The following is a 25469-nucleotide window of genomic DNA, read 5'->3' on the forward strand; positions in this document are numbered from 1 at the left end:
GCACCAACAGGAGAAACGTTTCCACTTTGCTAAGTAAGTGGTCCGTGTAGAGGGCTTTCTACTTCCCAGCAGAATCTGCTGGACGGGCTGCGAGCATTGCCGCTCTGTCCGATTCAGCCATGGAGCATCCACGCTGTGAGGTGGAGCGATTGCAGGTCGGGGTGACACAGCCGGCCGTGGTCCTGAGAGATGAGATTGGGACCTAAGGGAAGCGTGATCGGTGTTTGAACCGACAGCTCCACCAGTGTGGTGTACCAGTGCTGTCTCGGCCAAGCTGGAGCGACTAGAATTACCCGTGCATGGTCTCTGCGGAGCTTGAGCAGTACCCTGTGGACCAGTGGAAATGGAGGGAACGTGTAGAACAGGTGGTCTTTCCAGGTTAGGAGGAACGCGTCCGATAGAGAGCCCAGCGCTCGCCCTTGTAGGGAGCAGTATGCCTGACACTTCCTGTTGGATCGAGACGCAAACAGGTCGACCTGGGGAAATCCCCACCTCTGGAAGACGGAATAGATGATGTCCGGACGAATTGACCACTCGTGCGTCTGGAAGGACCTGCTGAGACGGTCCACCAGCGTATTCTGGACTCCAGGAAGGAACGATGCCGTGAGATGTATCGAGTGGGCGATGCAGAAGTCCCACAGGCGAATGGCCTCTTGGCATAGGAGAGATGAGTGGGCTCCGCCTTGCTTGTTGATGTAAAACATGGCCGTGGTGTTGTCCGTGAGAACCAACACGCAACGGCCGTGTAGGAGATTGAGAAAAGCCTGGCAAGCCAGGCGCACCGCCATCAGCTCGCGAACATTGATGTGTAGGGCTAGCTGGGGTGCGGTCCACAAGCCCTGAGTATGGTGCTCCCCGAGGTGAGCGCCCCATCCTAGAGATGAAGCGTCCGTGACCAGATGCAGGGAGGGTTGAGGGGCGTGAAACGGCACTCCTGCGCAAACCGCCCTGCGATCCAACCACCAGGTGAGGGAGGTCAGGACCGAATTCGGAACCGTGACCACCATGTTTAGGTTGTCCCGATGTGGACGGTACACCGATGATACCCAGGTCTGAAGTGGGCGAAGCCGCAGTCTGGCATGCCTGGTTACGTAAGTACACGAGGCCATGTGACCCAACAGGGCGAGGCACGACCTTATCGTGGTAACCGGAAATGTCCTGAGCCCTTGGATGACGCTTGTGATGGTATGAAAGCGATTGTCTGGCAGAATGGCTCGGGCACGTCTGGAGTCTAGGATTGCTCCAATGAATTCTATCCTCTGGGTTGGCACTAGAGTGGACTTCTCTCTGTTGAGTAGAATGCCCAGCTCGTGGAAAGTTTGTGTCACTATGTGGACGTGAGCTTGAACTTGGTCTCTGGTGCGGCCGCGTACCAGCCAGTCGTCCAAATACGGGAACACCTGTACCCCTTGTCGACGAAGGTATGCCGCGACGACCGCCACACACTTTGTGAACACTCTGGGAGCCGAGGACAAGCCGAAGGGGAGGACTGCAAATTGGTAGTGCACCATGTTTACTACAAATCGCAGGAAGCGCCTGTGAGGCGGATAGATTGCTATATGGAAATATGCATCCTTCATGTCGAGGGCGGCGAACCAGTCTCCAGGATCCAGGGAAGGGATAATGGTCCCCAATGATACCATGCGGAACTTCAACTTTACTATGAATTTGTTGAGTCCGCACAAGTCTAAGATGGGCCGTAGACCCCCTTTTGACTTGGGGATCTGGAAGTAGCGGGAATAAAACCCCCTGCCCCTTAACTCTGGTGGAACCTCCTCTATGGCCCCCATAGAGAGGAGCCCAAAAACCTCCTGTGTAAGGAGTTGCTCGTGAGAAGGGTCCCTGAAGAGGGATGGGGAGGGGAAGTGGGGGGTGGGGGACGAGGAAAACTGGAGAGCGTATCCCCTCTCCACCGTGCGAAGGACCCAACGGTCCGAGGTTATAAGGGACCAAGCACGGTGGAAACGGGAGAGGCGATCCCGAAAGGGGGGAGTTGGATCCTGGGTACTGGTTGTGGTGCCGTCCTCGACCGCACCTTCAAAAGTTCTGCCTAGGGCCTGAAGGTGGCCTAGGCGGTCCCTGGTTTTGAGCCGGTTGAGGGCCGGTCGACCTTCGCCTACCACCTCGACCCCGCCTTCTGGCAAAGTCCTGTCTCGGACGAGGCGGGGGAGGGTAGAACCTCTGAGGCTGGAGCCTGAAGGGTCTGCGCTGAGGCCCTGGGACATGCATCCACAGGGAGCGCATCATTGTCCTTGAGTCCTTAAGGTTCTGGAGCCGAGAGTCCGTCTTCTCGGAAAACAGGCCCTAGCCCTCAAAGGGTAGATCCTGCAGGGTCTGCTGCAGTTCTGGCGGCAAGCCTGACACCTGGAGTCAAGAGATTCGCCGCATGGCTATACCCGAGGCCAGAGTTCTAGCGGCCGAGTCTGCAATATCTAAGGAGGCCTGTAAGGAGGTACGTGCCACCCTCTTACCCTCCTCTACTAAGGCCCCGAACTCTTCCCTTGATTCTTGGGGGACCAGTTCTTTAAATTTCCCCATCGATGTCCAGGAATTGAAATTATAGCGGCTTAAGAGCGCCTGTTGGTTGGCCGCTCTAAGTTGTAGCCCTCCCGCCGAATAAACCTTGCGTCCAAACAAATCGAAGCGCTTAGCGTCCTTCGATTTGGGCGCTGCAGCCTGCTGGCCGTGGCGCTCCCGTGCATTCACTGACGACACCACCAGTGAGCACGGTTGGGGATGGGTATAAAGGTACTCGTGGTCCTTGGAGGGAACGAAGTACTTTCTTTCCACCCCTCTGGCTGTGGGTGGAATAGAGGCAGGGGTTTGCCAGATCGTAGTGGCATTAGCCTGGATGGTACGTATGAGCGGTAACGCCACTCTGGATGGGGCATCAGCTGAGAGGATGCTTACCACCGGGTCCTGTACCTCCACGATCTCCTCCGCCTGGAGGTCCATATTGCGCGCCACCCGGCGCAACAGGTCCTGGTGGGCCCGAAGGTCTATAGGGGGCGGGCCCGTGGCGGTTGTGCCCGCCACCGCCTCATCGGGGGAAGATGAGGAGGATGCCTCCGGTGGCAAGGGGTCTAATGGCGGGTCCTGCTCCAGGGGTTCGTGGAGCTGGGCATCGCCTGACCCTGGGTCCAGGGCCGCAGTAGGTGTAGGCACGGGAGCCTCCATTCCCCCTGGGGGAGGGCGGGAGATGGTGGCCTCCAGGGCCCTGGGCTCGGAACGTGCCGAGCGAGAGGCTGATGGTGGTGGAGCCCCCTGCGCCTGATGATAGGTCCACGGAGTCCAAAAGGACCAGTGCGCAGGTCCCTGTGCAGGGTCCTCGGTCGCCTCCTGCCAATGGCCCAAATCAGCCGTAGCCGCCTGACCCTGAGGAGGGTACGCCGATCTGGAGGCCCGCTCGGAGGAGCGAGATGCCGATCTCGAGGGCCAAGGCGGTGCCGAACGCGACGAAACCGGCTCCGGATGGTACGGTGCCGATCGGTGCCGGTCATAAGGGGATCGGTCCCTGCGCGGTGCCGGGATCGGGATCGGTGCCGGTAGCCGCGTCGGTGCCAAGAACCGGACCTTGAGCGGGACGACGACCGCGACGAGAGCTGGTACCGGGAGTGGCCCCTGGAAGTCGAGCGGCGCTCATACCGGTGCCGAGAACTACGCCTGGAGTCCGATCGGTGCCGATGATCGCGACGGTGCCGAGACGTAGAGCGGTGCCGCGAAGAGGATCTTGGCCACGAGTACGACCGGTGCCGAGGTGATAGTCTGCGCCGGGACTGCGAGCGGCGTCGGGACCTGCTCCGAGACCTGGAGCGGTGCTGAGAGTCCACGGCCGGAGACGGTGGGCGCACCAGGGCAGGCTTGCCCCTGGATTGCACTGCGCGGGGAGCCAAAGGTGCCGGAAGTTGAGACGGTGCCGGCTCCGTGAGGGCAATAAGGTCTCTCGCCGTCGCAAATGTCTCCGGGGTGGAAGGGAGACAAGGCTCCACCACCGACCGAGGTGGTGATACAGTCCGCACCGGACTCAACGGCCTCGGTGCCGGAGTCGACGGTGTGGCCGGCACCTGCTTTTGGCGGTCCAAAGGCGGACGCGGCTCTACCCCCGGCACCGGGGGAGCCGGCGTCTTCAGGACAGCAATGTCCTGCGCCTTACGGGCTTTCTTGTGGCCTGGAGATAGGGACCGGCGCCGAGTCCCTTGAGGCGGGCGCGGTGCCGAAGTCGGCCGGTGCCGTGAGGACTTGTCTGCAGTACCGGTCGGAGCCGCCGGGGCGCTGTGCACCGAGGCGCTCGGTGCCGGGGCTGGGTGCGCCGAGGGAGGTTCCGGGCTAAGTGCCGCCTCCATTAGGAGCTGCCGAAGTCTAAAGTCCCGCTCCTTTCTTGTTCATGGCTTGAAGGCCTTACAGATGGGACACTTATCTGCCTGATGGGATTCTCCAAGGCACTTCAGACAGGAGTTATGCGGGTCACTCGTTGGCATAGGCTTAGCGCAGGACGCGCACTGCTTAAAGCCAGGAGCCTTGGGCATGAGCCCGGCTGTGCGCCGGGGGAAAAAGGGGGGAGAACAACCCCCTTAACCCCCGCTAACTATTTACAACTATAACGAAGTAAAATGAATAACTATCTAAAGAATTTAACAACTGTAACAGAACTATCTACACTAATTAGAAGGATAAGCTAGGGAGAGTGGAGAACAGCTATGCCGCGCTCCACAGTTCCAACGACCGTCAGGGGCGGTAAGAAGGAACTGAGGGGGCGCTGGGTTGGCTGGGGTATATATCCAGCGCCATGAAGGCGCCACTCCAGGGGGCTCCACAGCCGACCCACCGGGTGTTGCTAGGGTAGAAAATTCTCCGACGATCGTGCACGCAGCGCGCGCACACCTAATTGGAATCGATATGAGCAAGCACTCGAAGAAGAACTATATTTAACTAGGAGGGTGGCGAAGCTCTGGAATGGGTTACCTAGGGAGGTGGTGGAATCTCCATCCTTAGAGGTTTTTCAGGTCCAGCTTGACAAAGCCCTGGCTGGGATGATTTAGTTGGGGTTGGACTAGATGACCTCCTGAGGTCTCTTCCAATCCTAATCTATGATTCTATGATCTGCACAAAGATGAGAATCTTTGCCTTTTGGTGTTGATGCTTCATGTCCTTGTCTCTCCTGCTTGTTAGCAGCTGCCTCTACCAAGGAGCCTGGGGCAGGATGAGAACACAATTGTTCACATCCCTTAGAGGGGATATAATACCTCCTCTCTCCGCTTATTTTGCTTCAGGAGGCAAGGAGGAGTGTGTCTGCCAGGATGCCTTAACTGCCTCCATAATAGCTTTGCAGAGTCACTCTTGTAGGGGTCTCCGATACCAGAACATCCACCAACTTGTGAGACCTTTCAACACAGCTCCTCTGACTGAATATCCAGAACAGAGGATACCTTTCTTAATAGATCTTGATGACTCTGTGGTCCTCTGGTGGTGGCGAATCGCTTGCTACCTCAACAGCCTGACCTGGTGATGAGGAAGAAGATACAACAGGATTCTGAGGTGGTGGTGTATTGGAGAAGACATCAGAGTGACTTCTGGCTGCTCAATACCAATCTCGGTATCGGGAACTGGAGAATAATGTCACAGTTGTAGTGCCACACGGGAGTGACCTTGAGGACAGTGAATGAGAGTTGTGGGGAGGTCCTATCAGGAGAAGGGATGTCCCACAGAGTCCAGAATGTCCACTGACATGGGCATGGGACCCATCCTTGCCCTGGCCATTGCCCCTTGGGAGGAACCCAGTGCTGTGATTGCTGCATGACCCATGCTCCCCAAGTCTCTGATGAAGCATAGGCTTTCCCTCTTGATTGGGACACAGATAAACATACCTCCAAGTCTGAAACCTCTGAAAATGGAGGAGCAAAAGTAATTGGATCTGGGGATAGGAAGCTTGAGCCCGGGGACAGTGGTAATGGGGATATCATCGGAGGCTTGCCTCTCAACTGCACTGGCTTTTGTGGAAGTTTGGGAGATAACGGTACCCCAGGTTCCTGACATGGTGAGGTAGGAGCCCGGCAGGCATAGGTACCTACTGTAAGCCTTCCATTACCTTCCATTCCAGGGATATTGCCACCGAGAGTCTAAGCAGGTGCCTTGTGGCTGCACACACCTCTGGAGTAGTTGAAAGTGGCAACGACTGATGACCCTGCTACAAGGATCTTTCAGTGGACAGCCTCAACGGACCGGGCACAGGTTCCAGAGAGCAATCCCTTCTTCTTAGGGAATGACTGCTCTAGAGAGCATCTCTCCCTCGAATGTCTTGCAGAGTCTCTGCCTGTACCCGGCTTCAGTACTGACAAATTTAGACTCAGACTCATAGACTTTAAGGTCAGAAGGGACCATCGTGATCATCTAGCACATTACAGGCCATAGAACCTCACCCGCTCCTGAGCGTGCTACTGAACCTGAGGAGGGACTGTGCCTTTTCTTTGGCACTGATGAAAGGGACCAAAAGCCACAGACATCTCCTGTGGGGCATTCCATACTGAAGCTGGTGTGTTTGGGGCATTTTCCATACGTGACAACTCCAATGGATGGCAAAGTGCTGCCTCCATAAGTAAACACTTGAGCCTCGCCACTCTATCTTTCTTTGAGCAGGGCTTAAGTCTTTTACAAATTTGACACTTGTCACTGATGTGGGATTCTCCCAAACATTTCAGACATGCTGGGTGTGGACTACTGACTGGCATAGGCTTCCTGCAAGACTGGCAGACCTTAAACCTCAGTGAGTGAGGCATCATTCCTGTACCAATCCTCTCACTGAAAGATAAAAATTAGTCAAAAAAGACCTAAAACTAAAACCTACCGCTATAAACTAGCTAAACTAACTAACTAACTTCTAACAATAAAAGAGAATATATACACCTCTACCCCGATATAACGCTGTCCTCAGGAGCCAAAAAATCTTACCGCGTTATAGGTGAAACCACGTTATATTGAACTTGCTTTGATCCGCCGGAGCGCGCAGCCCGCCTCCCCGGAGCACTGGTTTACCACGTTATATCAGGGTAGAGGTGTTTTTATATATATATAAAACCTCAGAGCTCCGACCTTGTCCCTGTGGGACCCGCGCTTCCACGCGGTTTATACTAGCCTCAGAGGCTCACTGTGACCCTCCACATAGCCCTTCTCTCTCTAGGGCCAGAGTACAGTCTACTGAGCCCTTTTCATCATAAGCCAGCAAGGAGGTTGGTGAGAGAACTCCCACAGTCTCTGTTGTCCCTACGGGCTTATTCATGAACAGTTGAGCCTTCTGTCCTGACAGGGGCCTGTCTTCCCCTCCCAGGAGATGTTTCTGTAGTGGCGGGTTGGGGGGAACCCGGGCCCACCCTCTACTCCGGGTTCCGGCTCAGGGACCCTAATGGCAGCAGCTGTTGGCAGCCAACCTTTCACTGCCAGAGTTGCTACATTTTCCTGGACCACTTCCCCACAGCTCCCCCACTTCCCTCTCTTAATGCCTTCTTCACCCTTAACTTAGGGCTCTCTTTCCAGTGGCTTGAGGGTGTCTTCATTACCCAGCCCTTCAGCCGCACTTCCTCTCCCCTGGCTCTCCTCAGCCTGACTGGAGTGAGCCCTTTTATAGTATCAGAGGGGCCTTAATTAGAGTCAGGTGTTCACATTAGCTTAACAGCCTCACCTTACTCTTTGCAGGTTAATTGGAGTCAGGTGTTCTCATTAGACTAACGGCTTCAATTGACTCTTTGCAGGCTAATTGGAGTCATGTGTCCACCGTAGCCTGGAGCAGCCCCTGCTCTGGTCAGTCAGGGAACAGAAAACAGCTTATCCAGTGGCCAGTATCTCTGCCTTCTACTACTCTGCTGTACCCCACTGGCCTGGGTCTATCACAATATATATATAAAAGTGAGGGAAGCACTTGTCACAACAAGTCTGAAATTACTCCAACCACTGCCTCTGGCAGTAAGAAGGAACTGAGGGAGGTCAGGGTGGCTCTGCTTTCTTATACCTGCATGATAGCTGGGGGTGTTTGGGCTGCCCTGATAGGTACTGATGAGGGAAGAAGTTCTCCAACAGCTATGCACAGGGTGTACACATACCTACAGTGGAACAGACATAGGCAAGCATTCAAAGAACACACTTTTAAACTGAATTTTGGGGGGGGGGGGTTGCGCAGGTATACGAAAACCCCCAAACTCCACAAGACTTGTCATAAAATCATGAGAGTTGGCAACACTGCTATCAACAGCTCAGAATTCAGTAAACTCAAAACCATTTTATATCAAAACACTCAAAGGCACTTCTCAGTGAGAGCTATATGATGCCCTATTCACCTTTCTATCTACACACATTTTGATGGTAGAGCTGTTAAAAATGGTCAGAAACATTATTATATTTTATAATACGTATTTTGCTCCTACTCTCCTTGTATTCAAAAATAGATTAACTGGTTTTGCTCATACTTTGCAATAAAATTCATCTTTGGGGAGAAGCCAAAAATGAAAATTTCAGCCTGACAAGTAGAACTTTCAGAATGCTGTTAAGTAGTACCACTGCTTAAATGTAGTAGATACTACCATTCCTGCCAATAATATTGATTCACTTTTCTAGCTGGACTTCTTACTGCATACTGTGTTTGGCTGAAAGAATAAATTAAAGTCTGAAAAACAAGTTATATACTTAGATCAAAACAAAACAAAAAGATTGTATGGGGATGCCTTTTCTACAAGCTAGATTTGAACAGCAGTTCTGTGCTGCAGCAGCAGCACACCTTTTTCTATTCTGATTTTTGAAATAGGCATTTCATCATGAATCATTTAAACTCCCAATCAACAGATCTTTCTGGGTGCGTGGTGTGTGCTCAACACAAAAATACCCTTCTTGTGAAAAATACCCCCTTCTTTTCCTCAATATCCCATTTCTCTTATTTTTCTTTACTGAAACTGCTTTGGCTCGAGTTAGCTTTCTGAGAGATTAAAATATTGAATATAAAGCAAGCACTGGTTTGGTTCATAGATATGCCAAAAGGTACATTACCACATTAAACAGCAAGACTGCTTGCAGTTATATATGTGGTTGCCATTCTGAAACTCAAACTCACACTGATGGAAAGGGACGAAAAATGTTAAAAAAAAAAAAAAAAAACAGAAAAAAATTACCCCAGTTCATGATACACAGTACCATGTTTTTATTGAATAGAACCTTGCTAGAAGAATGCATTTTCTGGATGCTTAATTTAAATATCACATTTCCATAGTTGAACAAACATAGGAAAAGCTGGTAGCAGTCCTTACATTTAGTTAGTCCAATACTTTCCGCTATAAAGTATGCTTGTAATCTTTTCTACAGACGCTATAACAGCTATATTATTTGCAACAGGACATTAAAATCCTGCAGAGAGAAAGCCCACAGGGTAGAAAAGTATCTTTTTTTTTGTCCCCTGAACTTGCATTTGGGTTTAGCTAAATTATAAATTGTTAAAAATTGCCATTTTCTCTCACTTGTGTTCCTCAAGAGAATTTTGGCAGCATGCCAACATAATAACAGAATGTGAATATCCTGGATTGCTGGGCCCCATGCAGCCACCAAAGCAGCAGCAGCGTCACCTCCAAACACTATGCTGGAAACATGTGGGCACTGCTAGAGCAGTTGCAGTAGTGGTTAAGGGGAGAGATTTGAATGAACTACTCAACCTTGGACCTAGCATAGAGCACCAGAAACCCCTTTAGCATAAAAAACTTCTCCTGATGCCAGCTAATATAGTTAATTCTGTAGTTCAAGAGGTAAAGGTTTGTGCTGCAAGTGCTTGAAGTTCCAGGACTCAAAACCCTGATGCTGCTGCTTATTTATTTGAAGAAGGGCATTACAGTTGTATAATACAATTTGTCTTTACCATTTTTCTTTTAAAAACTCTAGAAAATTACATACAAAAACGATGTTAAAAAGGTCATTTAAAGTTTAGTTTGCAAAGTCAAACACTTGGAAGTTAGGAAAAGCTACATTGTGCATACACATAACAAAACAGTTTTTAATTACAAGACCATGTTCTATTTTTCTTCAGGACCTCTGCCTCGTGCACAGGTTGGACATACAAAGAGGCAGGATTAAGTTTCTATGGGCAACTGGATTTAAGAGGCCAATATTGTTTATAAAAATGTATTTTGGCATGGTGCACAAAATGAATAGTCCATCCCTTTGACAACTGAGAAAGACTCCTCTGTAACTTCAGTGTGCTGAGGAGTTTGGCTATAATCTTTCTAATAGCTAATATTTTGCTAGATAATCATTTACAAGGGATTATTCATTGCCTTTTGGCATGTGACGTGGTTAATCAGTTACATTTCTTTAAAAGATCTGTTTAATTAACCACGTACTCTTGAAAGGGCAGCTTTCAGTTAACTATAATTTACAGTATTGCATTTCCTTTCATCTATTTCTCACACAAAGCACCAATGCTTCCTCCTACCTCTCTCTAACTATGACAGATCACGTAGCTAAACATAAGAGTACAAGCTTTAAAATAGGGTTTCTCAACCTATGGATCATGACCGAAAATTAGCTCACCAGAATGTGTCAAAGGGTCTCAGGGTTGGCTGGCTCAGTTGCAACCTGGTGCATGGGGTCACAGTGGTGCTCAGGTTTGGCACAGCCATCCCTCCATCATGACGACAGGGCTGGGTGGGCCAAATCTGAGTGAGTAGCACTGTGACCCCATGCACCAGGTTGCAATGCCACTCAAAAACAATTACCCCGGAAATCAAAATGCCCAAAGTGGGAAGCTGAGCCCAATCAGCCCCCCCGAGACAGAAGCCAAGAGGAAGTGGGCTGTGTCATGTTCTCCAGTAAGTACTGCTCCCCTGATATACTCCCCACCCCTCACAGCTGCCCAACACCCCATCTTCCACACCCTATCTTGCCTTCCAGCCTAGACCCCCAAATGTACTTCTCCCCCACAGCCAGGCAACTCCCGTTCTGTCAAACTACCCATCCAAGCCTCTAACCCACAAATCTTCTCCCACGAGAACCCAGCCCCTTCTGTCCCTCAACTTCTTCCCCTCCACCCCTTTTATCCTCTGCCCCCAGGGACCAGGGAAAGGAGAGCTGGTCTTCTAAAAGCATGACTTGCATCACTCATTGCTGAATCTATGAGGCAGTGTTGCACGTCACTTCTTGCAGACAGTGATTGGTAAATCTCATGGCAATGTCACTACATGTTGGGGTAACAAATGTGCTTGGAGTCTTACTCTTGTATGAGTTAGCCAGGATTTTTAAAATAATATTTCAGTGGAAGTTTTGAAAGGAATTAGTTTGGCAAATATTTTATCATGGGGAGCTAATTTCACAATTTCCTATGTGCATCACATAGCTTTGCTTCAAATAATAATTCAATGAAATTGTTTAAACCTGCAAAGACTGACACCATTAAAATTTACTCATGCTGGAATATGACATATTTCATTAGTTTAAATCCTGTTGAAATCTTTGACAAACATTCCATCAAACCAACTACATCCACTGCATCTGGCTCACATTATAAATATTCTTTCCAGAAGGCACAGTCCACTGAATTGCTAAGAATATGCTTTCTTAGAATTATAGATTCTAATTGAACATATAGCTTGAGAGGACAATTTCTTTAATTCTATAAAAGGAACAGGAGTACTTGTGGCACCTTAGAGACTAACAAATTTATTAGAGCATAAGCTTTCGTGGGCTACAGCCCACTTCTTCGGATGCATAGAATGGAACATATATTGAGGAGATATATATACACACATACAGAGAGCATGAACAGGTGGGAGTTGTCTTACCAACTCTGAGAGGCCAATTAAGTAAGAGAAAAAAACTTTTGAAGTGATAATCAAGATAGCCCAGTACAGACAGTTTGATAAGAAGTGTGAGAATACTTACAAGGGGAGATAGATTCAATGTTTGTAATGGTTCAGCCATTCCCAGTCCTTATTCAAGCCTAAGTTGATTGTATCTAGTTTGCATATCAATTCCAGCTCAGCAGTCTCTCGTTGGAGTCTGTTTTTGAAGCTTTTCTGTTGTAAAATAGCCACCCGCAGGTCTGTCATTGAATGACCAGACAGGTTAAAGTGTTCTCCCACTGGTTTTTGAGTATTATGATTCCTGATGTCAGATTTGTGTCCATTAATTCTTTTGCGTAGAGACTGTCCGGTTTGGCCAAAGAATTAATTAACACGGCTGCTACTCTGAAACCTTTAATTCTATAAAGGGTGATTTGCCACAGTTAAAAAACAGAATGTAAAATGGTTATGTTATCAAATAAAGTAATGAGTCTAGTGGTAAGAAAAGGGCACTGTTAAAGCTAACGCTACAGCACAATTAAAGAAAAACAGCTTTATTTTCTGCCTTTAATATTTCCTCTTGTTTTCAGCTCCACTTTACTGCTTTTCATTCCTGAAACTATCAAGTCTTTTACTGGAAATCAAACCAATCAGAAACCCCCAGTATTCCATACACTTTACAGGGTTCACAGGAAGGAGCTCTCCCTCTCCCAAATACTTCATATCCACTTTTTGGGGACCAGATCCCACCCTTTCCTCATTTTTTTTTAACATGAACTTTAACTTCTTTTTTTAAAGAGGTCTCAATGTATACAAAAAATCTGTCCAGACCTTAATTAGCAAGTTTATGTTTGTGAGCATGGTCGTAAGGGGAGAAGTATTATAGTTAGCAAAAACAAGCTATTTAAGAATTTACCAATAGCTCTGAGTGACTCAGTAGCAGGGTAACAGATTTCTTTTTTAATCAGATTTTACTTAAACTCGATTTTTTGAATTTCAAATATATTTTCTCTAAAAATAAATCTATTTAAGATTAAATTTGAAGTTATGACACACTATATTAAGGCCTACGCGTAGTATACAATACTTAATTTACAATAATTTAAATTAAATTAAACAATATTCAAGCAGTACATGTATGCTGCCAAAATTTTAAGTAAAGTCAAACCACTGAACTGGTGAAGTCACTAGCTGAGCACCTGGAACCAGAGTTTGCTGAGATGCTACACCACCTTTTGACAGTCTGCAGATATAGAGAATATTTACTTCATTTTAGTTTATTCAGTTAGTTCAGTTCACTGACTGGCTCATTCAGAGTTGAGAAACCAACAAGGAGTCGAAAAAGGAAAGCTTATTTTCCTTTACCAATCGATGAATAAAAATGAAGTATGAGGATGAGATCTACTTCTAAAATCTTGAAGGACATGGTGACTAGAAACAATCAACTGAATATATTAACTACAGATTATACTTTCTTTGTTTAATAAATAAGAGTTTTAAATACAAAACATATTTTGATCAACTTATTTTGTTTTTATGTATCCAGCACATTTAAGGTATTTTTTTAAAATTTAACTAATGTAAAACTATTTTAAAATTCTAGTTTTGTGCATTTTTAATTGAATTAAAATTTCCATCCAAATGCAGGTTAACACAAATCAAATATAAAAGTAATCATCAACTAATAAATAAGAAATGCATCACTGACCATTTTCTAACAAAATAAAAATAAACTAAGAATATGAATAAATTTATGTTAAGCTATATAATTGTTTCAGTAAGTTTATAGATACAGCATATCCTCCTGGGTAGCAAAAAGAAGTACCAAATTTTAATAGTTACCAACTAATATGAATCTTTCTTCAGGAAAATAACTAAAGTATAATTGCAAAACAAGATTAAAATAGATGATTTAAGTCAAGATTTCCTGCTTGCTGATTAAAATCATCATTAAAAAAAATCAAAGAATTAAATCACTTTAATTTAAATCAAATTCACCCTGCTTTATACAAAGGACAAAAATCCTTTTAAAAATGTAGAATTTTGAATCAGAATTGCTACTCTAACATAGAATCATAGAAGATTAGGGTTGGAAGAGACCTCAACATGCTTGATTATGCGCTGGAATGAAACAGGAAAGAAAAAAGAATGAGTGTTCAGGTGTCTTGTATATGAATACTAGGGTTTTTTACAACTTGGCTGGGAAACAGAAGGCTATGAAAAATACTGCAATGAGAAAAAGGTATTCCCTACTAGACTTTGCATAAGGAGATAAGTGTGTAATTGTGCAGAATAGATTAATTTTTTTAAAGTGGAATTTATATCCAAAATTTACATCAAGGGAAAACAAGGTACTAACTAACCTAGTAAATCATCCATGGAAGCTTCGGTTTCAGAATGGTAGCCATTTGATCATACAGCAGGATTTACTGCAAGTTAGAGAAGAATGCCAATTTTCACTAAATCTGCTCAAACAATGCTATGGTGAATAGTGAGGCAGAGGGAGTTGGAAAGCTTTTTGGGTTCTGCAGAAAGAATCATCTATCCTTTCAAATGTTGTGTCACACGTACAGCAGTCTTAAAAGAACGCATCAAATTCTACAGAAATGTTACTTACCCTACCCGTAACTAGAATTCTGCGAGATGTGTGATCCCTGTGTCTTTGCTGACCAGCCAGGAGAATGATGAACACTGTGGAGAACTGAGACTTGTTTGTCCATGTTGTCTCTGCTCGGAGCATAGACTGTCCATAACCATGCCTGGAGGCACTGGAAATGGAGCTTTGTGAAGAGTGTTCACATGGTCTGGAAGGACCTGATAAAATCAAACTGTAATCTGAGAACTCAGCTGAAGCTGAGCTATGAGGTCCCTCATCGCATGGACTGTCTTCAGGTAAGTCTGAGTTCTTGTAGAAATTTGTCAACTCACAGTTTGTTATAATTAATAAAATCACATTTAGAAATAAAAGCCTGACAATTTGTAATGTGAAATTGTACATTAGTGGAGGAGGAACTCCTCCTTGCAGAGATCTAATCTTTTGGCATCTTTGTCTAAAGGAGTAGACCCAGGCTGGTGCAGTCTGTTGCATCTGGTGATAGCTTGAACCATCAGAGGTGGGGTGACAAAACAAATATTCTTCCCCTTTAGATGGTACAAAGTACTTTTTATTGATCATTTGGGGGAGAGGGCACAGGTGGCCAGAGCATGCCAGACCATCCTGGTTGGCTCCAATATAGTTTTCTTGATCAGAAGCACCACCTTGCTAGGCCCAGCAGTCTGAAGGAGGTCCAACAACTTGTGAGTGGGGCCCTGGACTTCCTCTAGGGGAATCTGGAGTGACTCCACAATACTCCTCAGGAGGTCCTTAAACTGCTTGTAGTTGTTGGGTGACAATGGCAAGGCCAGTGACATCACCTCATCAGGTGATGAGGATGAAAGTGCTGCAGGAGGATTAACTGGGTTTGTCTTTTTGGGTTGATCATTCTCCTCATAATTCTCTTGAGTGGGCTGCAGTTCCTCCCTAAGCGGCAACCTTTGTCTGGACTCCCACTCAGATCCTTTGAAACTGGGACGTCTGAAATAAGAATCCCAAGAACCCCAAAAGAGCCAGTGAGTGAAATCGTAAGGCTAAGGGTGAGGGTACCACTGGTCCTGAACCCTGTAGTATGCTCTTTGGCAGCATGAGGGTGCCCAGAGACTCTGGAGCCCTGTCACAGTTAATGTTATGCCTCAGAGCAGGCAGAGGAACTACTGTCTCAGCCTCCAGTTCACTTGAGGAGTAGGACTCTTCAGATTCCACCAGCAGAGACAATGGAACCATGCATTTTGTGATACCTTGCCTGGTGGACAGTACCAGCAAATGGTGCACCAATGGTATGGGTATCGCTTTCGAAACCACTGGTTCCACAAGTATTAGCGACTCTGGATAGAAATATAGGCCAAGTTTTCCACGATCTGGGTCTCGCAGGTGGGGAGCAGAATGGGCTTCTGCCTTTTGGTAGAGCCAACCGGGCCTATTTCAATCAGTATTGCCAAGTCCTTCTTCCCGCTGTGCTGTATAGTGTAGCCAGCAATTGTTCCCTTGTCTCCCTTGCTAACACCGGGGTCGTTCCTGCCCCTCCTGTGGCTGGCTGTTTCAGGATGCTCTTGGCCCTTGGTACCAGTAGTTCAGACCCACACACCTCGCGAGCTCCTGACACACCCATACTGAGGTGTGGAATCTCATTTGTTTGGGAAGGTTTAGGGAGGGGATTTTTCCTGTTTCTTATGGGGGTATTTGTCCTTATGCTTCTACCGTCACTTGCTAGCGTCCTTAGGCATAGTGTCTGCCAGACCAGAGCCAGGGAGCGTCTTGTGGGGGCAGATTACTTGGGGGCAGACTGGGGCCTCATTGTCCACTTCATTAGGTGTATTTGGAGCCAGAACTCACAGGATTGCTGATTCTCTAGTGCCTGGTGAGTGATGGACAGGGAACCCCTACACCCTGAAACACTATCTACACCAGGGGTAGGCAACCTATGGCACGCATGCCACAGGCGGCACGCGAGCTGATTTTCAGTGGCACTCACGCTGCCCAGGTCCTGGCCACCAGTCTGCGGGGCTCTGCATTTTAATTTAATTTTAAATGAAGCTTCTTAAACATTTTAAAAACCTTATTTACTTTACATGCAACAATAGTTTAGTTATATATTATAGACTTCTAGAAAGAGACTTTCTAAAAATGTTAAAATGTATTACTGGCACGTGAAACCTTAAATTAGAGTGAATAAATGAAGACTCGGCACACCAAATCTGAAAGGTTGCCGACCCCTGATCTACACTAAGGAACTCCTAAATTCATAAAATACAATGATCCGACCGTAAACTATTTCCAGAAAAAAAGCTAGACTCGAACTGGAACAGCTTATAAAATTGCAGGGGTTCCATCTCAAATCACAAGCAGCAAAAAGGAACTAGAGAAGCAGGCTATAAATGTCACCCCTTATGTTCTTGATTCAGAGCACAAGGAGGCAGCAGGCACAGGCACATGAAGCGTACGTGCACTCACATTGGAAGACACTCATCACTCAAAGGAGAACTGTGTTCTATGAAAAACGAATCAAGAACTCATGTTCTGCAGAGTGAGGCAAATCAAATTTTCCTCTTTATTACCCCTCAAAATAAACTTCATGTTAACAAACACACTTCTCTAAGGAAAAAGCCATAACACAAATGGAATCAACTTTAGCCAGCAACAGCCAAATACCTCTCTCGTCCCCTAGCTTACCAAAGAGACTTTGTAGTATAATATGTTAAAAAAGGCTTTTAGGGCCCAACCCCTTATTTATTCCCTCTTTTTTGTAGAGGTGAACATTTATTTTGAGCTTTAAATGAAAAAGAAATATTCCTCTTAACTATCTCTCTCAGAGACTAGATGTCCACTGATGTAGTAACCATTAGCTCATAAAAGTGTATGGAGTTATCAGGGGCTATCAGGTCACTGGGGGTATGCCTACACTGCAATAAAACACCCGCAGCTCTCCCATGTCAGCTGACTTGGGCTTCAGGGCTATAAAACTGCAGTGTAGATGTCTGGACTCAGGCTGGTGTCTGGGTTATGGGACCAATGCCACCTCCACGAGGTCCCAAGCCCGGAGGTCTACAGTGCAATTTTATTGTCCCACAGCCTGAGTTCTGTGAGCCCAAGACAGCTGACAAGGGCGAGCCACAGGTGTTTTATTGCAGTGTAGACATACCCTGGGAGGCTGGCTTGAAAAGACCCACACACCCACTTACATTCTAGATAACTGGCCTTTAAATCTAGAAAAAGACGTGCAATACTCAGCCCTAAATCAATGAATCAAGGTTGTATAATGAAGGACACTTGTCTGTAGGATCTCAGCCTCATTTGTTGCAGAGGTTGTAAAATATATAGCGATTCAGGCAGGAGATTACAGGAAGAGAAAGGATGATCTCACGGGTAAGGCAGTTGAATTCTGCCACGGAGAATTGGATTCTATCCCTACCTCTGTCACAGAGTCCCTGTGTGACGCCTGGCAAATTGCTTAAACCAAACTTTAATGCATGGTCACTAATAGTATGCTCCTATGTTTCTGGGTGCTCAAATTGAGGCCTTGGGATCTGAACTGATGAAGGGCTGAACACTTACAGCTGCAATTGAAATCAATGGGAGCTGGGTTTTGAATATATAAAGTGCTATATAATGCTATGTACACTGAAAAATCTAGTCCGTGGCATCTGAAATTGGACACCAAAATTAAGATACTTTCAACCTTGATTTCTGTGCCTCTGTTTCTCATTTGTAAAATAGGCATATTACCACCTAATCTCACAAATATATTGTGAAAATAAATTAATATTTGTGAACCATTCAGATACTCTAGAGATAAGCACCACAAAAAAAAGCCCACGAGGAAATTAATAAATGTCTTCAAAGCAGGGTTTGAATAGTATGGAGTAAATAAGGCATAGGACCATACAGTGAACAATGAGGACAAAAAAATACTCCATAGCTGCTCATTGAGTACCGTCCTTTCTGTGCACTGAATGAGGCAAGGATACTGTGGAAAACGTAGCATTTGATCATGTAATTAAATAATATCATAATGCATATGCAGAAGGGAGACCAGTTAGGTTACAAAGGTAACCTTAATTCTGGAATTTCCCTATTTTCAAATGTTTGACTTTGCCACCTTAACATTCTTTTAACAGTTTTGTTGTGTGCAATTTCCTGTTTTTAAATATCAAACAAATAAATAAATGTGATCATGTGGCATCATACTGACATTCCTGTGGTTTAGATCAACTGAACAGACCCTCTGTTGTTTTACTAGTGTTCTGGATTGACTGAGTTGGTCTGCCCACCCTACGTGGCACAAGGCTTGTCACAACCCTCAACCTGAAGACCCCCACATTAGAACAGTAGAACCTACTGTGTCACTTTAAAATTAAGCAGAAGCTGAGTGGACTTAGGTCTAAAACCATAAGTCTCACTTGGCATAATAATTCCTATATTACTAAGTTTAGGTAATGGGAAAGTCAATTTCCATTTACTAGCCATTACTTACCCTTCTGTGGTAAGTTCTTCTTCGTTTTTCATCCACCTGACAACTGGAGTTGGAAATCCTGCAGTGACACATGGGAAAACTGCACTTTGCCCAGTAACTTTGGTAAGTGGAGAAGGTTGCCTCAGAAACACCAGGTTTAATGGAACCTCTGGATCTGCAAATATTTTGTAAATAAAATGACAATGAAGTTATCAAACACTGAATAAAGACAATGAGATTATCAAATTAACACCAGCATATTGTGCCCCTTCCGTAGTAAACACAGTGCTCAAAACAATGAAGCAGCTAGTTGCTTCTCTACCTCTTTTTGGTGAAGCTACGATAAACACAAAACTATAAAGCCAAGAAGACATTTCTACAGGACACTAATTTGTCTTACCTATAAATGGAGTTTCTGCAAAGAGCTAATCTAGGATTAACTGGCTGCATCTGACTACCTGCTCCAGACATGCAAATTGACTGTTCTGGGGTTGGAGATATGGTTTCTCAAGAGCAGCCTGCTCCAAATTCCCCAGGAAACAACCTGAGTAACTAGCTATACCTACAAAACTTGGAAACGGCCACTCAGTAAGAGGAGGTTACTTACCTGTAACTGGAGGTTCTTCGAGATGTGTGGTGCCTATCTGTATTACACTGCACCATGCATCTGGAGCTGGAGATTTTGAAAGTAGTAGTGTCTGTTGGTTTGCGCATGCACCCTTGGTTCACCTCATGGTTTCATCCGAGGTGATAAAGGCAGGGCAGACCATCCACATCTCTAGTTCTTTCTTCACTGTAAATCCAACAGATCCACAGTAGAGAGTGAGAAATGGAATACAGATAGGGCCAACACATCTCAAAGAACCTCTAGTATATGTAAGTAACCTCCTCTTCTTCTTCGAGTGATGGTCCCTATTGTATTCTACTGAGGGTGATTAACGAGCAGTACTTCAGTCGGAGGAAGGTGCAAGGATAAAGATGGAACGGTTGAGCAGAGGACAGCTGCGCCAAAGGAGGCATCTGCCACCAATTCCTGCACCAAGATATAATGCCACATGGCTGCTCAACATATGTCCCAGACTGGTACGTCATGGAATGAGGCTATGGTCAAAGCCTGGGCTCTTGTGGAATGTGCCCGCACCCCAGAAACTGAAGGCAGTTCCAATAACTGACGGCAGAGTGTGATGCACCCAAAAATCCACGTGAAGATTCTCTGCGTGGAGATTGTCTGACCTCTAACTCTTCCAGCTACTGCAACAAAGAGTCTAGGAGATTTCCTGATCAGTCTTGTCCTCTTCAGGTAGAAGGCGAAGACCCGACGGACATCAAGAGAGTGGAGTCGTCATTCCTCTTCCAAGGTATGATGCTTTGGAAACGACCTTTGGAAGCAACTTTGGATGCAAGTGCAGGGAGACTATCTTTATGTAAAGTGGTGAAGAAAGGGTCTGCAATCATGGCCCCAAAGTTCACCTACCCTTCTCGAAGAAGTGACAGCCAACAAGGAAAGTGACATTCATGGAAAGGAGTGACACAGAGCATGAAGACAGTGGTTCAAATGGCAGTTCCGTTAGTGCTGAGAGAACTAATTTGAGGTCCCACTGGAGAGAAATGGATTGTACAGGTCGGAAGGTTCTGATGAGACTTTTCCAAAACCTAGCAATCAGCAGGTGTGTAAAGATAGAATGTCCTTCTGGTGGGGGAGGGGGAAGATGTTAACTGCCGCTGGGTTTACCTTGGGGGAGTTGAGGGACAGACCCAATGCCTTCAAGGACAGAAGGGAGTCTAAAAGCAGGGGAATCTCCACTGCTTCTGGGGAAAGCTCCTTCTGTTGGGTGAAGCAGTTCCACTTGACCTGGTAGGAACACCTAGTGGGCTCTTTCTCACTGCTTTCTGCTGAACACACCCATTCTAGAGAAGATGCCGTCCAAATACCACACTCTGAGGTGAAGTGTCTGTGGATTGGGATGTCTGATCCTGCTGTTGTGCTGTGTCAGTAGCTTGAAGAAAGCAGGGATGGGAATTGGGGGATGGGCAGACAAGTAGAGGAGGTTGGGAAACTAGAACTCTCTCAGAATGACTGTTATTCTGTTCTGTCCAATCCTCTGGAGTACTCGTGGCAGCATGGAAGAGGCAGGAAGGTGTCGTTGATTTTCTTGCTACTAGCTAGTAGCGATATTCTTGCTACTAGCTTCCCCTCCATTATTGCTTGGAAGTCTGCCTGGTCTTGTGGCAGTTTTTCAGCAAAGTCCTCCAATTTGCTGTAATGAAGGAAACTGTATTTGCCAGGTAATGCCTGATAATTCGAGATCCTGAATGGAAGGCTGACTGAGGGGAGAAGATCTTGTGGCCCAAAAGGTCCAGCTGCTTGCCTTCCCTGTCGGATGGGCTGGAGCATGGATGCTGATTTCTAGCCCATTCCATCGCTCCCTGGACCACAAGTGAATTGCGGGTGGGGTGGGGGAGGGCATGAGAAAAACTCATACCCCTTGGCTCTCACATAGTAGCATTTATCTGCCCTGTTGGTAGTAGGCATACATGTGGCTGGCATATGCCAAACCATTCTAGGCTGGCTCGGGGATGGCATCGATTGGCAGAGCAACTCTACCTATCACCAGTGAGTGAAGTGTGTCCTGCAGCTTCTGAGGAGTGTCTTGGATCTCCTCCAGAGAAATATGCAGCTCTCCTGCCACTCTGCGCAAAAGATCCTGGAACTGGCAGTAGTCATCAGGAGATGCGGGAGATACCAAAGCCACTGCTGCTTCAGATGAGGACGATGGGAATCTCTCCTGTTCCAGCAGTACCAGTGGAACCGGACTGAGTGGCTCTTCTTCCATCATCAGTTCTGAGCATCTACTCGAAGATGCCCAAGACAGCGAAATAGGTGATGTTTCTCTGACAGAATAGACAGGTTCCAAGGATGGGTATTGGGACCAGGATCCCCAGTAGAGCCAGTATGATACAGCCAGAGGGTGTTGTGGTGGGCGGCTGGAGTGGAGGTTACTGCCAGGATGTAGAAGGCCTCTACTGGTACTCATAGTGGCGGGAAGGGATGGACAGCCCCCGTCCTTCATCCAATTCCTCTGAAGACAAAAATTCAAAGGCCAGTTCCATCAGCGGTACTGGCGGAGCCAGTGGAAATGTGTACACCACCAGAGCAGGGAGTGAGGAGTGATTCAGCTGCGGCATGCCCTGCACAGGAGATAAAGTCTGCCTAGAAGTAGAGGGTCCCAGATGGTGCAGAGACCTCAGCTTTCCCAGAGCAAACACTTCCTGGGGCTCTGGTGCTTTTCCTAACCTCCCTGGAGTCAAGGAACTTCTCTCCGTCCCTATCCAGTACGGAATAATGGTCCTCCACGGAGTGGATGGTTCTTGAGCTCAGAGAAATGCCAGTGTTGATGGTGTGTGCAGGTCGGTACCCAGTACTGACAGATCCGTTGGTTTCAGTGGTCTCTTTTTGTGCTTGTGTGCTTTAGAGTGTGCTACCTTCCCATGACTGGAACTCATGGAAGGAGCCTCTCCTTTCTTAGGGATGGAGGAAGATTTACTGCCATGCTTATGTGCATGCTTCCTTGCCTCCAAAGTAGGCCCCAGCACAGGGTCCATAGCGGTTGTACCGCTGGTGCCGGACTCAGACTCTGTAGCTGGAGGTGCACTCCTGGTTGCCTCAGGCCAATGTATGGAGGAGGATGTGGCGGGGGGTGGGGGGCGCCAAACCTGGATCCGAATAAGATTTCATGGCAACTTCCAAGAGGTGCTTCTGGAGGCAGAGAGCCTGGCCTTCTTGGGTACGGCTGGAGAAGGACTGGCAGATACTGCACCTGGATGAAATATGGGCTTCTCCCAAGCAGTAGAGGCAGTGCTGATGTTTGTCGCAGGCAGGAGGCACAAATTTTAAAGCCTGGGCTTTTTGGCATAGTCCAGTATCCACGCACTGAAACAAGTAAACTACCAAAACTACTACATAAACAGTAAAAACAGTAAAATAGTTAGCTTCAGAGTATGTACAACTCTTTATCTTTTTTAAAGTGCATCACACGTGAGAGGACACTAATAGTTCTAACCCGGACCACGTGGCGGTGAGAAGGAACTGGATACATGGTTGGTCCACCCTGCCCTTTATCACCTCGGGCAAAACAATGAGGTGAGCCAAAGGCGCATGCACGGACCAATAGACACAACTACTTTCAAAATCTCCGGCTCCAGATGCATGGTGCATATACATAAACCCTCAGTGGAATACAATAGGGACCATCACTTGAAGAAGAACTAAACACTATACGAGTAGCTGATTGGTCCAAACTTCACAACAAACTACAGGACCCTTTGGTGGGAACTCCAATAACAAAAAAGAAATTACTCTTTCTGCTCAAGGTCCCCGAGGCTAGGACTAACAGGCTCTGTGAAACAATTTTAAAACTACAAGGTGGGTTCACGATGACCCACTTGAATTAATTCATCTTTCCCCACTCCACTAAACCTGGGACACAGTCTTTACTGGCAGCATTTCAAGATTCAGTGGCAATTATTTTGTAGTACTTTGGAAAGATGCGTACAGAATGTTTTCAGGTGGCTACCTGTCAAACACTTAGGATTGACAGTTTGATTTTTATTTTTGCTAATTTAGATTATTAATATCTTTTTTATATTTAAGAATATTTTTTATTTTTATCTATTTTTATTTTTAATATTTTTTCTATTTGTAACTGTTTTTATTTTTACAGTTGCAAGAAATTAAAGTGGGTTGGGGATAGGGGTAGCATAGCGCTGACAAAGGAACCCAAGGGCTCAAGGCACAAGGTGTGGGAGAAGCTGAAGTCCTGACCTAGCACACCAGAGACCCCAGGCCAGGATTGCTAGGAGGAGAAAAGGTTCCCAGCCACAGGCTGCTGCTGAACAGTACCTGCCCAAGGATGGCTCTGACACTTGTGGTTGATGAGTGCGTGAGCAGGGTTGTGACAAGGTTGCTGCAGAGGGCTCCCTGAAGAGCCAACAGGGGCAGTGACAACCAGTCCTTGCAGGTGCAAGGTGAGTGGAAGGCTGTGGTGCTGGCTAGGCAGAGCAAAGCAGAGAGCTCCCACCCAGAACTGCAAGAAGCATTACATGTCCCCTGCCCTGGGGGAGGCCACCCACCGCTGAATGTCTCCTGTTCGAGACAGAGACATTCAGCAGAAGGGTGGCCTCCTCTGTGGCAGAGGATTCATAGTCCTCTTTGCGGCTCTGGCCAGAGATGTTTGCTCTGTTTTGCCAGGACTGCAGCCTCCACAACTTGTGCCTGCAGGAATTGGATGTCACCGGGCCTGTGGCAGTGCAGGAAGCCCTCTGGATGAAATATGAGTGGGTTCATGATATTCGGGCTGCAGACGGCTCCCTGCATTACCGCAGGGCTAGTAACACCTGATACCCACATGTGCAAGCAGGGGAGGGTACACTCCTGCCAATTGTTACTGACCGACACATTTTTTCATCAATTTCAGTGTGTCAACTGAAATAGACATTGGCCTACATCTATCCATTAAAATTGAATCCTGCCAAGCCTACAAACCAAGCTGCCAAGCCTATATACCAACTCCCTTTCTGCCTGGGAAATGAAATCCCTGTGGCAGAGTCAACCCTGAGCCCAGAGAAAGAAGTCAAACTGACTGATTTGTATGCGTCAGTAATACAAGCCTTATGCTACAGAAAAGGAGACAGCTTTTTCCTTTCTCAGGCCACTTGTAAAAAACTAAGAGCATCCAAGGGCCTAAGGCTACTTATTTCAGTAGATAAATGTGGTAAGGACATTAAAATACTGAACTGTACATTTGGATATTTAGAATTAGGGGAAAGGTTGTGAGGTGAAAGTCCTTGTCCATATGGCACTCTGACTTTACTTTGAGTCTGAAAATGAGACAGTTTCTCAGGATCAGCCTATCTAGAAAGAAAGTTAGAACAAGCAAACTGTCAATTTACCTACATTTTTCTAGCATAGGTGGTGGTTATCAGAAAAGGCCACCTACGCTGACAGCCAGAATTGAGAAATAGGGCATCAATTGGCTTGAAGACTGTGCAACAGTCTACTCTGTACTAAATCAGAGTCCCAGAAGTGAAAAATTCTTCAGACAAATTTACATTTTTTCTTCCCACATTGAAAAACTCAGGGTACATGTACATAGCAAAAAAAACAAAAACAAAAACAAAAGCCCCGTGGCAGCAGTCTCAGAGGCCGGGTCACCTAGGTGAGGCTTGCAGGGCTCGTGCTGAGGGGCTAAAAATAGTAGTGCAGATGCTCAGGCTGAGTGCCCAAGCTCAGAGACTCCTCCACCTCTCCAGGTTTCAGATCCCGTGCTCCAGCCAAAGCCCAAACATCTTCACTGTTATTTTTAGTTCCGCACAGGGCCGGCTCCAGGCACCCAAGCTGGTGCTTGGGGCGGCACCTGGAGGGGGGCGGCGCTCCGGCCGCCTGGGAGAGCGGGGCCACGGCCGGGCTCGCCGCCCTCCCCCCGGCGCTCTGGCCACCCTCCCCCCCGCGCCCCCTCCGGCCGCCGGGGGGAGAGTGGCGAGCCCCAGTTGGGGCTCGCCGCCCTGCGCTCTGGCCGCCGGGGGGAGAGCCGAGCCCCCGCCGGGGCTCGCCGCCCTCCTCCCA

The 25469-nt window shown here is 47.0% G+C and overlaps 1 protein-coding gene across 4 annotated transcripts in view; it reads right to left on the reverse strand.

The window, feature by feature from the left end:
• NEO1 (neogenin 1) overlaps window positions 1–25469 on the reverse strand; it is a 530841-nt gene that overhangs the window by 208485 nt on the left and 296887 nt on the right. For all 4 annotated transcript variants that reach the window (XM_026648200.2, XM_026648198.2, XM_026648199.2 and 1 more), the window contains exon 4: window positions 18869–19022. In XM_026648200.2, coding sequence (XP_026503985.1) covers window positions 18869–19022 — 154 coding nt within the window. The remainder of the gene's footprint in view (window positions 1–18868; window positions 19023–25469) is intronic.

This window comes from Terrapene carolina, unplaced genomic scaffold (assembly GCF_002925995.2).
Source record: "Terrapene carolina triunguis isolate 2854851 unplaced genomic scaffold, T_m_triunguis-2.0 Scaffold67, whole genome shotgun sequence".
In the NCBI taxonomy this organism is placed as follows: Eukaryota; Metazoa; Chordata; order Testudines; family Emydidae; genus Terrapene; species Terrapene triunguis.